We start from the raw sequence: 16,536 nt of genomic DNA, 5'->3' as shown, positions 1-16,536 counted from the left end.
GAATAGAAATGAAGTATTTACTGCTGACTCAACTATTCTTTATAATGAGGTTGGAATAGAGATGTGTGTCACAACTCAACTCATAATTACCCATAGATCAGAAATGTCATATCATGTTGAATGATGATAAACCAAACCCAAGATTTAAGTTTTGGAGACTTTTTAAATTTCTTTAAAACTAGAAAATATATCAACTAATTTACTTCCAAGTAGCAACATACAAGCTCGTCCATAATTTTCTTTCTTCTTTTTGTTCTTCATCAAAATGTATATATAACAAAATCTACACACTATAATGTATAGCTACATACCATAGTAAAATAAAGCAACAACTAGCTATGATTGTATAAAAATCAGAAAATACATATACAGATTCAAACATATCAGAACTTGCAAACTCAACTACTCAATCAACTCTTTCTCTTTACCTGACCTGAAAGAGAATAGAGGAAGATATGAACCAACACAGTTCAGCATGTCACACTTATTGACCCCAATTTCTAATAATAAACCTATTATGCATTTAGAAATTTAAAATAAATTAGTAGTAAGCTATTATACTGAATAGAGTAATGCTAACAGCTAATATAATTTAAATAGACTTTGCAATAAATAAGTACTTCATATATTAGAGCAAAAAGTAATAGATTTTTCTCAAACTCTTATACCTCTCATACGGATATCAAAATTCAAGCTCTTATGACTACCTATGATACCATATCACAAAACAGGTCATTATGACTCTTAATGCTTAGGACATATCATATATTCAAAAATTTATCTTATTACTTCTTGTGCATTCAACACAATAAAACTTTCTCCAACAACATATTTTCTCATAATCACATAGTTCCAGTAGATAAACACATATATCATTATATTACAATAAAAAATGTAAAAAAAATAATTTAAGAAATTTACATAAAGCTTTACCCATAGGTAGTAGGTTTAACTATTAAGTGGAAATGCATTGTTTCAGAATTTTTCCAAATTACAAGTGATTATTTAGAACACTATTTTGAAGCAATAATTATATTACAACATTATTTTGTGAGATCAGAATGATTATTTTATTTTGCTAAAATAGTGCTCTATTCAAAATTATTCAATGGAACTTTTTTAGAAAAATATCAAAATCTCCATAATAATTATATCTACAACATACATAAAGTTGTACAGTAAAAGTTTAGTATGTGTAAAGTTAATCATATTTTTTCAGTACGAAATTATAAATTTAATAAGGAAAATCTAAAAAATTTTGAATTTAGAAAAACAAAGATAGACAAAATATAACATACCTTAATCCAAACAATATTCAAAATTGGGGTGACAACAGAAAACAAATCTCTCCTCTCTCTCTCTAGCCAACTGCTCTAAGGGTAGGGGTTTTGGTTTCGACAAAATGAAGATGAAGTGGAAATGGATATTTTTATAAAATTTGGACCTAGCATCATGGCGATAGACCAAATATAGCACCTCCCCTAACACCGCAACTTTGAATTATTTTGGCAAAAAGACGGAGAGCTCAATGCCTCAGCTATGCCAAACTTGGCACCTCGACACTCCCATGGTGAAACTTTTTAGAATTTGGTTTCATGGACAAAGACCACCATGACTCACTTTAGAAAAAAATCAAACATTCGCATGTATACATATCACTCATAGACTCGTCTAAGAGGTGTTAATGTAAAATATTTAGTATGTTATATTTACCATACTAGGTCAGAATAGGTAGAACTGAAAATTGCACTATTAGGTATAATAATTGATAAGATAAAAATTATTAATTTCAAATTTCCTATATTTATTAAATTTGTGCTTTAAGTCTTTATATTTTATGTAGAAAAATAGTAAAAAAAAAATATTGAAAATTGAACCAACACCATAGTGCTAAATCTCATTCTAGTGCTTTAGTGCCACACTTTTAGTGTCTTAGTGGAGAGCTCACAAAAAATTGGCTGAAGAGCTTAGAGTCGAGGCGCTATCCAAGAAGTGCTACAGGCGTCGTAGGGCCAAATCACCAACAACATGGCAGGAGACAATTGAATTGGTGAATCAAAGTGACGAATAGTGACCAACGTGCCGGTTAAGCAGCATCGCAGTGTCGCAGCACTATTTCAATTATTTTGCCAAACTATAAATAGTAGCCTTTGAGTTCATGTTAGATTGTTGGCAAATTGTGGAGTTATTTTGTGTGCGTGCGCGCGCGCGCGTGAACGAGTGAGTGTGAGGAGTTGTTCTTGAGTGGGAGTAGCTTTCTATCAAAGCAAATAAGTGTACAGGAGTTGTATCTTAAATTTAAGTCATTTTTTAAATCTTGTATCTCTTATTTATCTTGTGTTTAAAATTGTAAATTGTGTTTTAAGCGAAAGAAAATGTTTGTACTATGTAACATCATCTCCACGTGTAGCAAAACTTTTCTTTCTGAATTTTTGATTATTTAAAAAGTATGTATTGGTTATAGTAGGTTTATTCTTTATAGAATCCATGCTATGTTTAATTTCTCTATACTTCAATTTGTTTATTTATAGGTCATACATTAATTAAAAATATAGTGTGATCTAGAGCCTCAATAGAGGAACAAAAGAATAATTAGAAAGTTTAAAATATAGTTCAGCCATAACATATACATATGATTATTAGGATTATGGGGCTTTAAGGAGATAGAAGAACAGTAGTTAGGAGGGATCCTAGCTAATACTCCAACGAGCTTGACATAGAAAAGCTGGAGTAGTCATGCTCTAATCCACAACAATAATAAGAAAAAAGCACTCTAATGCAATAATATATTTTTTAAATATATCATAGGTTTAAAACTTATAAAAATTGTGAATTTAATTTTTGCATTTAAAGCTTTTTCTAACTTAATCTTCACCACCCATTTAAATCATTAAGCTAGATAAATTTAGTAGTTCAGTAGACAGTACTAAAGAAAACCTAGTAAATTTATAATTTTTCCTCGTGGGATCTACATTCTTCTCATCAATACATTACTTGACATAACAGATGCACTTACATTAAACAAGACTTACTCCATAGCAAAATTAAATCTTCTATAGAAAATTCAATAGTTTGTATAAGCTAAAACACGAAGCTCTATATTTATATAGCTAAAAATAGCTCCTATCAAGTTTTTGGCATTATTATCGGGGTACATAACTAGTGAAAATATTATCATTTGGCATTTTATAATACTAAACAAGTTGATAGTTTAATAAAGTTTTCTTTTCAATTTTTACCTATATAGTGTTGCTTTGCTTGCTAATTGTTAATGTACAATATTTTACATTCTCTGCTATGTTGCTTACTGTTACCTATGTAGTACTAAACAACTAGCAAAACTTCTGTTTAACATTGAAATTAAAAAGATTCTAAGAAAAATTAGAAAAACTAAAAAATTTTAAAATGATTTAAAAATGGCTAAACAACTAAAAAATTATCAACTTAGACCGCTTAGAAAATACACTAACCCTATGGTTGAAAGTATTCTTCAATAAATTTTTGTTATCATTAACCATTCATACCTCCAAAAACAAAAGCTTCTATTTCACTAATACATTGAGATTTTGACTAATCATTCAAATTGCATTTTCTATGGACTTCTAATTCAAAGCATCAACCAAAAGTTAGCTTTTTCATTATAATATTATATAATAAAATTATAAGCTTTAATCAACTCAAGCTGTCTTATCTACCTCAACTTTAACTCTTTTTTTGTGAAGAATGTATTTTAAACTATAATGATCATAAGTATTTTATATTTCACCCCATACAAAAAATTATAATTAGATCTTAAATTAGATTGTTGTTTAATTCAATACCTTAAATTTATATAAGGACACTAAGGTTCTGTTTGGAATGACTTTCTTATTACTTTTTAAAACAACAATTTAGTTCAAAAAATTTTTATACTAAAAAATTACTTTAAAAATTAATAAAAAAACGTCATAAATGATCATTTATCATCCAACTACTGATCCTTAAAGTAGGGCTGCAAGCGAACCAAACGTTCGGCGAGCTACTCGTTGTTCAGTTCGATTAAAGCTCGTTTGCTATCGTTTAATTAACTAAATAAACAAACTTGAACAATATTTTAAATACTCGATTTTTAAATAAACAAACTTGAACACTAATGCGTTCGTCTCATTTATGTTCGCGAACAACATCATTTGAAGTTCGTGAACAAGCTCGACATTAAGCTCGATAAGAAGCTCAATAAAAGTTCGATTCATGTTCGATTTTGAACTCGTGAATAAGCTCGATAAAAATAATTAATATTTGACTATAGAATTAATAAATATAAATAAGCATTACCTTTGTTACATAGACAATTGCTTTTATTATAAATGTATTTGTTCATAGATATGTTCATGAACGTATTTGTTTGATAGTTAACAAAATTCGTTAAATATGTTCGTGAACAAGCTCGATAAACACTAAACGAACGAACATGAACCAAACATGAACACTCCTTAATTTAAATGAACCAAACATGAACACAAACGCTAAAGCTCGAACAAACATGAACCCAACTTGAACAAGCTGATATTAAATGAACACAAATATAAACACTCACATACTCGGCTCGGCTCGGCTCGATTCGTTTGCAGCCCTACCTTAAAGCACTACTAGAGGAGACACAATACTCTTATCACAAAAAAACAGTAAAATAATTTTTATTAGTCAAATCAAATCTAAGTATTTTCTTTTAACTTTTAATAGTGGTCAAATGTCTAACAAACCAATCCATCATCAAAATCACATCAAAATTCATTGTAAGTATTACAATCAGATCTACTATTAATTTCAAACCATAGACATTGTAGATCTTATACATATCACTACACACAATTCAAGTACAACGCATACATTTTTAATTGATAAGCTAATAGAAACTCCTAAAAAAATTAATGAAAGTTAAGAATGAAACAAAATTATACCAAATTGACTATAGATTAAAGCTTTATTTAGGATAACTTTCTTACAATTTTTTAAAGTAACTTTTTAATATCAAAATAAAAAAAGTGTACTAAAAAGCTGTTTTTAAAAAGCAGTAAAAAAAAAATCATCCCAAACAAAACCCGAGTTCAAGTACTTGTTCGCACATATATGCAATTCAAATGATTGAAGAGCTTGTACGCCCTTGGATAACATTATTGGTGGGTCTTCAAGAGAAAAAATAGCTTTTTTGTCTCCTTATGATAAATTGTTTATCTTTCTATGCTCCAAAAGCATTTCCTTACCCTTTAAGATCATGCTAACAATATGTGAAATGTCTTCTAACACATCAAGTGAGAAAATGGATAAGGAGAAACAGCTCAAGATATCAAAGATTTACTCACTTTTTTTTAAACATTCTAATACATCAAACACCTGCTCCTTTGAGCATACTTTTTCATCATCATCATCACAAACTAGTAGTGTTCTCAATTATTACAATAGCAGTATCACTACGCGCCAGAACAAAATCTGCCTCCTATCATTAATTCCAATAGTTAGTAAACTCGTTCTTTGTTAGAGCATTCAAAACCCAAGAGCAGGCTCAGGCTCAGGCTCAGGCTCAGGCTCTCTTCTTCAATCCTCATGAAGCCCACATGAAACCCGCAAAACTCCACACCAGTTGAATCTATCTGAATACCCTAGACTATTTATGGAGAAGCATTTTATTGCCAAACTATCAAATGTATCTCATTTAATCTCTCTAACTCCTCAAATCCAATATAAAATAATCTATTTACCGGTCAATTTTGATCCTAAGATGAATCTATGAGAGGGATTATTTTGGATCAAATTCGAGGAGTCGAAAGAGTAACTGAAACACATTTATAGTTTGGAACTAAAATAGTCCCATGCAAATAATCCAGGAACCATTTTCACAATTTTCTCTACTTGCAAAGAAATAGCTGCTGTGCAGAGGGTTTGAGAATGCTCATTGCCAAAAAATCAAAAATCAAGCAGCCTTTCTCTTTGATTATACAAAAATTGGAAACAATTATCGTCTGAATTTATTGGAGTGACAGAAGAATCTGAAGTCTGGATGGTTTACTTGGTGAAGATAGAGCCAATTGTCAGCTTGTTGGAGCAGAGAGGTTGCCATCTGCCGCTCATGAAACCCATTGGATGTCCATATAGAATTCCGGAACTTATATGAAGCAAGACCAAAGATGGTTAAGGATAACTTGTCACCCAAGTTCTTACTGTTCTTGTTCTTGATGATGCAGGGACCCATAGCCTCTGAATACCCATTGTCAATACCTGACAGCATAACATGCATCAAAATCACGATCTGTAACATCGTAATCTCTCTTAATTCTTTCTGATAACTAATTTATATAATCAAAAGTAAAATAAACTAAGAAACATTCCTTCTAATGAAATTAGCTGAAGAAGATAAGAAAAGAAAAAATTCTCTCATACGTTCTTCTAGCTGGATTTCTCCTCCTCTGCTGAACTCGTCTCTTCCTCTGTTTTTTTCTATACTGCTCCCAACTACTATCGATTTCTGAATCTTCCAGACTTACTGCTGCGGGTTCCAACTTTATGGTGTTTTTGTTACTGCACATCCCAATGGCTGAAGGCACATGACATGAGAAGCTGCTGGACCGCATAGACAGAAACTATTGACATCTTATGAGAAGTCCAACTCTGCCTAACTCTCCTTGAGATCAAATATGAATAACACTATGTGCAGCAGGAAACATCATCACCTCAAATTCAACAGATAAAGGTTTCCACATCCACGTCCAAACAAATGGGAGCAACAACTCTCAAATATGTCCGTGTTACTATCCATCAATATAATGTGGTAACCGCAAATCATGGCCTAGAAAAAGGGAAATAGTACTTTAGCTTTCATAAGCTGTCCAACGCGTACAAACTCACCCTAACTTCATTCCATAAGCTTTCATAGCCTGTCGAAATGTTCTGCTCTTAAGTCATCTCACCCCGCCCCAGTACATTATCTTCCCCTGTTTTGCCTGTTAAAAAAAAAAAGAAAAGAACGCCTTACACTTATGGGTTGACTTTCCCTAAATAAAATCGCAATTTCAAATAAATTCCTCATTCCCACAATCCATGAGCTCCTTAAGAACTCGGCCATGCCCAAATTTTCGACAAATCGGACCTCCCAGCCAACTACCATCAAGTGTGAATGATGAATTCACTATTATGCTATTGGGACCCACCAATGCACCATCTACTTTCCAAACCCTTATAAATACACTTTTATGACCTCACAACTGCAATTTTGCAATTATCTTTTTTATGACATTCTCATTTACTATTCGATATCACGCAATCACCTTACCATTGGCGCACCATTTTTCACTGCCTACCCTCTAATTAGCTGCATTTGTACCACTCAAAATGTGTCTTTGGGTAACCACAGATCCAATATTTAAGGAATTTAATTTTCCAATCAAAGGACATGGTCTCACCCAGGCAAGTTTCAAGCAATCATGGGTCGTCCCATGCCATCTACTGACAAAAGCATTGGTGGGTTTCTCAGACTAGAAAGATTTTTTACCGATATTTCATAAAAGATTTTGCTCACAGTACAAATCTTCTTCAACGAAAGTCCTTCATATGGATTGAGACTGTCTAGCAAGCTTTTTATGAGCTCAAATACTTATTATCTAATCCTCCTATTTACCATTGCCAGATTTTTCAAAATTGGCGTGATTCTTAGCCAAAATAACAAGCCAATAGCCTTCTTCATCAAGAATTTAAATTCCTACATGCACAAGGCTCTACCACATACATCCATGAGATGTTCGCAATCATCCAAGAGGAGGCCAAATGGCATCAGTACCAGATAAGAGCTTGCTTCACTATTCGAACATGCTAACGAGTTAATGTTGCAAACCATAAAAACTCCAAAGCAGCAGCACTTCCTTATCAAATAAGCAGACAATGTTGGACATAAATATTCCATTTCAGATCAAAGACGGAATGACCATCGAGCATGGCCAAATAGTCATCGTTGTATGCTGGGAGCTCCTCTAACTTTATCATAGTGACATCAGCACCAGGGGGTGAGGCTAGTAAATGATTCTACAAGCCTAAATGAATGCGGACATGACAAAATTTGTACAAGCTTGCCAAATTTGTTAGGCTATGAAGTATTAACCCTTAGCACCGACAGGCTTAAACCTATAACCATACCTACAACTTGTGATAACTTATCGATGGACTTCATAGTGTGTCTACTGCCCACAAAGAGCAAATTAATAATCATGGCAGTGGTCGATCGTTTTACCAAATATGCACGAATAATTCTATTAGCCTAAAATGAGAGAGGACAACGAACATGACAAAATTTGTGCAAGCTTGCCCAATTTGTTAGGCTATCAAGTATCAAACCTTAACGCCAACAGGTTTAATTGAACCTGTACCCATACCTACAAAAGCTTGTGATGACTTATCAATGGGGCTTCATAGTCTTTAAAAAAAAAGGGACTTCATAGTCTATCTACCGTCAGCAGGGGACAAATTAATGATCAAGGTGGTCATAGATTATCTTACCACATATGTCCACGTCACTGCCTTGTTGCCGCAGTCCACCACACACTTTGCTGCTACAATTTTTATTGCTGAAATATGATAGCTTCATGGCATACCCAATACTATAGTTTGAGATAGGCATCAAGTTTTAATGAGTTCCTTTTTGCGCACTCTCTTCAGTGAGAGCTAGGAACTTGAGTACCATGCAATACCGCATATCACCCAAAATAGGAGGGGCAGACTAAAGTAACCAGTCAATAACTAGAACAATATTTGCATTGTTACGCGGCTGATAACCCAAGAAGTTGGCTGAATTTTCTTCCATTGGTGATTTTTTTTTTTATAACATGTCCATGCATTCCTCCTGGCATGTCACTTTTCCTTGAAAGTATATAGTTGTCTACCTCGTGGCATATAATCGTCTGCAAGGCATACAAGTGTGTAGACCAAAATCTAGCAGTGGCTGCAACAACAGGATTACCCTTCAGAAACTAAACCTCAAACTACTACGGACATAGCAATGCATGAACCTGGTCACTGACATGAATAGATGAGATCTCCACTACAATACAAACTATCTTGCTCTAGTTAAGCTACAATCATATTGTCTGACCTCATTGCGATTGATACATTTCTCCAAGCTAAGAAAATGGTACTATAGCCCCTTTAAAGTGCTGGAATGCAATGGTGAGGTAGCTTATAAATTGAGCTACCTCCATAATCTAAAGTACATCCTGTTTTTCATATATACTTCAAATTTGTATGGCTAAATACCAATCTTCATGCAAGCCTACTACCACCAAATACTTGACAGAATTTTACAATTTTACAACCAAAACAAGTTTTCCAAGTTCGTAAACTTTTGCAAGGCACTTGGCCAATCACCCAATATTTAATAAAAAATGGCAAATCACCAGACATGGACGCCATTTGGGTACCAGAGATAAACGTGTGCAAGGTTTTACCTTAAACTTAGCCTTGAAGACAAGTTCATTTTGCCAACTGATGAGGGAAGTGTTACAAACTTAAACGATAGTCCAGACGCAACGATGGTGGACCAGCCTAGATTGCGTGGAAGAAACGTGCTCCAAGTAGTTAAATAATCAAATGTCCGGTAATAAGAGATGGTTTGTTAGAAAGGGAACACTCGTCTTTATTACTTTTGTTGTTGTTTGATTAAAATAGTTAGAGGGAGTGGGATATATATATATAAGGAAAAAAAGGAGACATTAAAAAGACTGAATTCCACTGATATATTCCTTTTCTTCTTGCTAAAATTCTTCCTCTGTTGAACTCTTCTCTTCTTCCTAGTCTATTTTTTCTATGTTCCTCACTACCATTATCTTGACTTCTGAATCTTCAAGACTTATAGATGTGGGCTCTAAAACAACGCCAAAAACATGGACACCAAGTAGGCATTTACAAAGCATTTAAATATCTTGGCATAAAATATGAAGACCAAAATTTGCTCAGGATGGAACTCAAAGTCACTATATATTTGCTTTGAGATGAATGCAATGCATGAGTAATCAATCAAAATTTGCATTATACTCATCTTAAAGCAAATCCAATGGATTTAAAATCCATCGTGACCATTTTTTTTTTCAAAAAATATTTCTCTAAGACTATAATCAATTTTGGCTCCATGTTCATGCATGCCATGACAAGTTATGCAAGAAAAATAAGATTGCTTCTGCGGTCAGGAGGTAAGGGTTGGGATAATACATGGTGAAGCAAAGTGAGGAACAATTAGATATGCCAAGTATTTACTTAATGTACAACAAGATTTCCTTAGTAAGCTATAGTTTTTAAAAACCTCATCGTCTTAGCTAAAAATAGAAGAAAACAACCAGGCCCATTTTACAAGGAATACATGAAAATAATGATTACCTTTTACTGGAGTTGAAAGCAAGTGAAAGGTTAGAAAACACGCATCCAAATCCCGCAATGTTGGCCCTGTGGGGATCCTATATATTGGATACCTGCAATAAAACAAACAAGTTAATGGACATTTGCATAGTAAGAAATGTTTAATGTGTCAAGGGCACACAACATCATTTGACAATATGGCGATGAAATATATACCAGGCTACAGACATCCAACTTGAAGGCAATAGATCACAGCTTTTGTATGTCTTCAGATCAGGAAATTTACTCGCAAGAGATGAAATCTGTTGTTAGATATGGGAAACCATGCATGTTACAAAAACATTTTAGATTGGTCATAAGAAAAATAACTTCCGATGCCAGATGTCCTTACCTTATCAGCAAGAGGTTCCCTACCATGGGGTGGATCACTCTCCATGTACTCAAATATTGGAAGAATTGATGAACTAGACGTCTCACCATCAATGCTTGAAGAAGCTTCTTGTCCTATAATGCTTGCACTTTCGACAAATGGCATGTCCCTGATAAGCCTCTCTCCTTCATTCTCGCTGCTACCTTCACTGCTAGTATCCAGGTAAGGATCCCCATCACTTTCATCAGCAGGTCGCCTTAGGATAATCAAGATAGTTAACACAAAATTCACTACTAAAAGTAAGTTAACACACAACAAAACTCAATTTTACAACTGATAACTTTCAAAAGGGTTCTATAATGTGTTGTTCCAACTCCATTTATGCCAAATTATTTAGGCTTTCCAAAGTCTATCATAGGCTTTAATTAGCCAAAAATCATGATTTTCATTGACGGACAATCAATTAAGGTTCATTTAAGCTCATTTATAATATAATGTACTTCTACAATGGTCATGAAACTTCTGAGTGCTGAAAAGGATTAATGAATAATGAGGATCTTATTGAAAGAAAAGCTAAAGAGAGTAATTATTCTTTAGAGGGATAAGAGGCATATGATATGAGTAAACAATGGCTTCACAAAAAGTTAAAGAGGAAGCATATTGGCATCAAAAGACTAATGGGATTTGGAAGGACACAACTATTTTCACAAGGTGACGACTTGGAAGGACAACTATTTTCACAAGGTGACGACTGGGTGAGGCAAATTCACTTTTATTCGCCAAATTAAGCTTGGGGAGGATGTTATCCAATTTAAGAATGAGATTTCCACTGATTTCACAAAATTTTACGAAGACCTTTTAGGAAAATGAAATCACTCTAATTACTATAATTACCTTTTGAAATTTTATCCCCATGATAATGCAGAGCTATTGAAAGATTTCAATTTACTATTCAACATGAAGAGTTAAAGGTTGTAATTTTCTCTTTGAGACCCAATAAATATTTAGGACCTGGCAGCTTTCCCATTAACTTCTTAAAGATTCTATGGGAAATGATTAAGGATAATTTGTTACTTATGTTAAAAGATCTTCACAATGGTAAGGTGACTCAAGAAAATTTATTTTCAAAAACCATTTGCTCATTTCTAAATATGATAAGCATGAATTGCTAAAATATTTCTAATATGGGAAATTGAATAGTCAATCTAGCCATTGACCTCAAAGAAAATTACAATAAGAAGCATTCCTCGCATTTTTAGGCATCAGATCATGAAATAATTAAGAGATCAAATCAATTGATTAAAAATTACATGCTTTCTTAATGAATACCATTGAGGGTAGAGATTATCATATCACACCGATGAGAGCAAGGCTCTCGCAAGGAGTGCATAGGCGTGCTTGGGTCATCAACAATACATCATACAATGGATATTAAGGCCTTTATCCTGAATCATTGGATCATTTTTTTATTGCAATAGGATAACAATTAGTTTGACTTTTTAAACCTTTTTTAATAAGTGTGCTTTTTTAAGTTTATGTTTAATGTTAGGACAAATTTGTCATAATTATCCTGTAGTTTGAAGTTATCTAGTTTGTTACTAGTAGATATGTTTCCCTGCTTTTATGAAGTTTGTTTAGGAGTGGCACAGCCACCCAACTCCACATGGGTTGCTACCTCAGAAACACTATTAGTTAACAATAGCTAGAAGAATGGTATATATATATATATATATATATATATATAGTACATATGAGTAAGCACAAGGTGAGCGCCATCATAATATGCAATTTGTCATGTGTAACACTATGCCCAACACATGAAAAAAAATGAATGCTTGTGGTAACACAATTAATCAAAAAAATTGAATGTTAATCACAAAACCATGGTGATATTGGATTTGAACATCAAATTTGTGACATTAAGAAATCCAATGAAACTAGTAAATTCTTTTGATACATCAATTCATACTTGGTTGTCAGTTGTCACCATTGCATGGAAAGTTAATTTTGGTTGTTGATAGACTACGCAATTGGCTTGCTCATTGGGCTTAAGCTTTTGGATGGAAAAGAGTCTACCACGGGTAAGTCTAAGCCAAATCTAAGCCAATCCCATTTTTAATCCTTCATCCCAAACAAGATGTTAAAAGTATACACAAATTCACAAAACAAGATGTGTTCATTCCATGGACATATAATGTCATGATTAAATCTCCCCATGATAAAGTATGCACACGTAAATCTGCATAACTGAGTAGCATCCACTCAAATAAGGGAACCTTTCAAATTTACATAGAGCAATAAAAAGAACAATGCTAGTTGATCACTCTTGCAGTCATTTAGCCGCTAAGAGCATATTGAATACTAAGCAAGGAAACAAAGCATAAGAGAAAAATTGGATACAAGCTCAATAGAGAACAACAACCATCTACACTCGAATCTTCTACCTTTCATGAAAGAGGCCGTTATGAAACAGCTTGTGCATGTGCCACCAAGTGAAGCACACACATCACTTTTAAGAGAAAGCTGTAGCAAAAGGTTGACATAAACACTTATCCTAGCACATCGGGCATGGTATAGTCCAGTGGCGGATACAGGAGGGGTCCTGAGGGGGCACGTGTCCCCTTCGAAAAAAAAAGTATACATGTACACGGATTGGCCATTTTGGGCGGTGCAGACATTGGCTGTTCGGCTTCACCGCTTAGGCGCTTCACAAAAATAGAATTTTGATGCGCATAGAAGTTCTCGTCGCCTCTCTACATCCGGCATCCACGGTTGCTTCCATCCTTCCACGCCCCAGCAGTCCAGCTGCAGCCGGTGCGTCCCGCGTCTGCCTTCTGCAATCCAGGATAGGCCGCCAGTGTGTCCTCCATCCACGGGTGCGTATTAGTGTATATAACCTTTTTTTTATTTTGATTGCTGTCGTTCGGCACAGGCAGCAGTAGCACTAATATAAATTTTATCTGGCAGCCCTAAGCCCTTGCTATCAGATTCTGCTTCTTGGCTTCTTCCATCTTGGATCAGCTCATCGGATTATGCATTTTTGCTTCTTGGCTTCTTCCGTCCGGCAACCCTAAGCTTGATTCCTGAAGATAAGTATTTATTTTAGTTTTCTTGTTTTCTTTATTGGATTTATAATGGCTTTTGTTTTAGATTTTGTTTTACTTTTCTTAGTTTTCTAAATTAGATTTCGTTCATTGTTTATGCTTTACAGTTTTGTATTTTTTGTATATGATAAAAAAAATTTGCAGTTTGTTGCATTATGAATTTTGAGTTTTCTTGTTTTCTAAATTAGATTTCATTCATTGTTTATAGTTTTGTATTTTGTTTGTTTAGGATAAAACAAAATCATTAGTTTGTTGCATGCTTAATTCTTAAAAAAAAAAAAGAGCCCCCTCTATGAAAATTTTCTGGCTCCGCCATTAATTTAGTCTCCATGTCATGGTGTAAAAAAAATGGTGAAGTTCACAAGTTCAATTACTGATATCCTCCCCTGCTCTTAACTTTTTTATTTTTTGAGGGTGTATAAATGCTTCCTCTAAATTATTAGAATAAATACCAGCAAGACAGGATTAGCGCATGTAGCAATCTACAACACAGTGAAGCGTCCACAAGATTCCCAAGCCAAAACTACTGAGTTTAGGAACCCTAAAAACTCTGAGTAATGAATAGAGAGATATGTAACATCAATTTGTTGACGGTACAAAATTCCAGGAAACAAACCAAGCAGAAGTGATTCTCCAAGAAAATATGACGTACATGCAATGCCAGAAGCAACAGATTGACATCTTCATGTTGGATAAAAAGAAATGCTTAATGTCTCAGAAAAGTCATACAGAATTCTACTTCACATCAACCGTCACTGATAACATGAGATGCAGGAATTTTTCACAGTAGACGAACAGCTTAAAATGCCCAATAAGTGATAAAAACCCAAGAGAACAGATACATCAAAATAGCTTCGTGGAAATATAGCCATACCTCAATATCAATGAAGGCATCGATGGATTAACGAAAAGCTGAATGGCCGAGAGGTACGGCACGTAGTACTGCACCACCGAGTCGCTCTCGTTTAAAACCAACGGTACTCCGGCGCCATAAGCGCTCCACTCCTTAAACGACTCCCACAGATCTCCCAGGGTGAAATACGGATGGTGAGGCTCCATAGCGTCGCGACTTCTCCAGCCCCTCGCGGTCATCTGATCGAATATCAAAATCCCCAATCCATTAAACCATAAAAGAAGAAGGCAGGACAATAAATTTCATTCCAGTTCAAAATGCTACTTCCAAACCTTTCGAAAGTACAAAGCAGGGACAATCGGAGTTGTCGACTGGAGAAAACGATCCAAATTTCCAGGAGATTGCTCTGAGGTCGACGCGGAAGAGTAGGAAGAGGATACAGAAGCCTTCGAGGACGAGACATCCAATTCGACACGGTTACCCATCGGCGGGTCTGGCGGCGGTGGCGAAGGACGATGCTTCGGCCGAGCAGCCGGCGCCGCCGCTTGTTTCCGCGTCTGCACCGGCGAGGATTGGTTCTGGAGTTCGCGTTGCTGCCTCTGCTGCTGCTCGAGCTGACGGCGTATGGCGGGGGGGTTGTAGAAACGGTCGACGCCGTGAGCGCGGGCCGACGAACCAACCATAGCTTAAAGGTGGGGAAGTAAGCGAGGAAGACAGGGGACTTTAACGACTAGTCGCCTGAACGTATCTGCTGGTTCTACTTGTTCGAACAAAGCGGATTCCGTCGACGATCGGCAAAGCCGGAGGTTAGGGTTTCGGCGTGCGTGAGGTGAGAGAACTGCTCTTATTGGGATCTGGTAGTACCGGTTGCGGGGGCGTTTCCGCTTCTCCGCCTCCATAGCGGATACTTCTTTGCAGTTTAATTCCTCTAAATTATAGTTTTGCATTAGAGTTCCTTTCTTGACTTACTATTGCATACAACCCCTTCAAGAATCAAAAGACCACCGATTTTGCATTCTTTTGTCTTACATACCATTTTATTATACATACAATTTATTATTTTTTGAGATTTACATACATATCATTTTATATTATATTATTTACATATTTAATATTTAAATTTTTAATATTTTATATCTATCACTCATAAATAAATTTAATATCAAACACGTCACTCATAATTTTCATTCATACCAACCATACCACTCTATAATTTTAATATTTCATTCATTGAACTCATATTTGATCTATGAGTTATATGCATGAAATATTAAAATTTTGAATGTTAGATATATAAATAACATGATATAAAGTGGTATGTATGTAAATCTCCTATTTCTTTTTATAAAAACATAATTTTTAAGAGGTAAATTTGTAAAGAGATCTTGGTGCCTTTTATAGCAATAGGTTATCCACATGGAAATGAATTTTTAGTCTGTCAAATGCCAAAATTAGTCTTTTTAGTGAGATTACGCCTAAGAAAATGGTTAGAAAGATTTCCCAATAAAAAGGCCTTGAAAGTTAATTAAAATTATCAAATAATTAATTAATAATACAAAATAAAAAATTCATTATGATTTTTTATATTTTGGTGAAAAGAATAGATTAAAGCTTTAATATAATGTATAATAATTTTAATCAATTATTAGCTAATTTGATTCTTAATCTACATAATTTAATGTCTACTTGTTAATATTCTACTCACTTAATTCATTTTCATTAATTAATAATTTATCATATCTCATTCCCTTCACTCGTTAAATTAGCATATACATATATACATTTAACATCATCGAATTGTATTTTATTTGAAAAATTAACAAAACATGCACAAATAC

The 16,536-nt window shown here is 34.4% G+C and overlaps 1 protein-coding gene across 3 annotated transcripts; it reads right to left on the bottom strand.

The window, feature by feature from the left end:
- Positions 1 to 5,943: 5,943 nt before the first annotated feature.
- Positions 5,944 to 15,620, bottom strand: LOC110110782. 3 transcript variants are annotated; one of them, XM_020842421.2, is made up of 6 exons: positions 15,031 to 15,620; positions 14,720 to 14,937; positions 10,763 to 10,949; positions 10,588 to 10,673; positions 10,393 to 10,484; positions 5,944 to 6,255 (listed from the first exon to the last, which is right to left on the bottom strand). In XM_020842421.2, the coding sequence occupies exons 1-6, from the start codon at positions 15,379 to 15,381 to the stop codon at positions 5,993 to 5,995; spliced, it is 1,197 nt and encodes a 398-aa protein (XP_020698080.1). In that variant the 5' UTR covers positions 15,382 to 15,620; the 3' UTR covers positions 5,944 to 5,992. The 3 variants fall into 3 exon arrangements, with proteins under 3 accessions (XP_020698080.1, XP_020698073.1, XP_020698066.1); XM_020842414.2 differs by having other exon boundaries at positions 10,588 to 10,637; positions 10,763 to 10,997; positions 15,031 to 15,618; XM_020842407.2 differs by having other exon boundaries at positions 10,763 to 10,997; positions 15,031 to 15,616.
- Positions 15,621 to 16,536: the final 916 nt, after the last annotated feature.

The sequence above is a fragment of the Dendrobium catenatum genome, unplaced genomic scaffold (genome assembly GCF_001605985.2).
Source record: "Dendrobium catenatum unplaced genomic scaffold, ASM160598v2 fragScaff_scaffold_633, whole genome shotgun sequence".
Lineage (NCBI taxonomy): Eukaryota > Viridiplantae > Streptophyta > Magnoliopsida > Asparagales > Orchidaceae > Dendrobium > Dendrobium catenatum.
The sequence above is the reverse complement of the archived record's forward strand: the minus strand, read 5'-3'. Positions and strand labels throughout refer to the sequence as shown.

Bases quoted from the DNA above. Each gene is read 5' to 3' on its own strand.
- LOC110110782 (XM_020842407.2), bottom strand. From the start codon at position 15,381: ATGGTTGGTTCGTCGGCCCGCGCTCACGGCGTCGACCGTTTCTACAAC. The intron at 14,938-15,030 runs GTTTGGAAGTAG...ATATTCGATCAG, and splicing joins CTGCTTTGTACTTTCGAAAG to ATGACCGCGAGGGGCTGGAG. The intron at 10,485-10,587 runs GTATATATTTCA...GTTTTATTGCAG, and splicing joins AGTTGGATGTCTGTAGCCTG to GTATCCAATATATAGGATCC.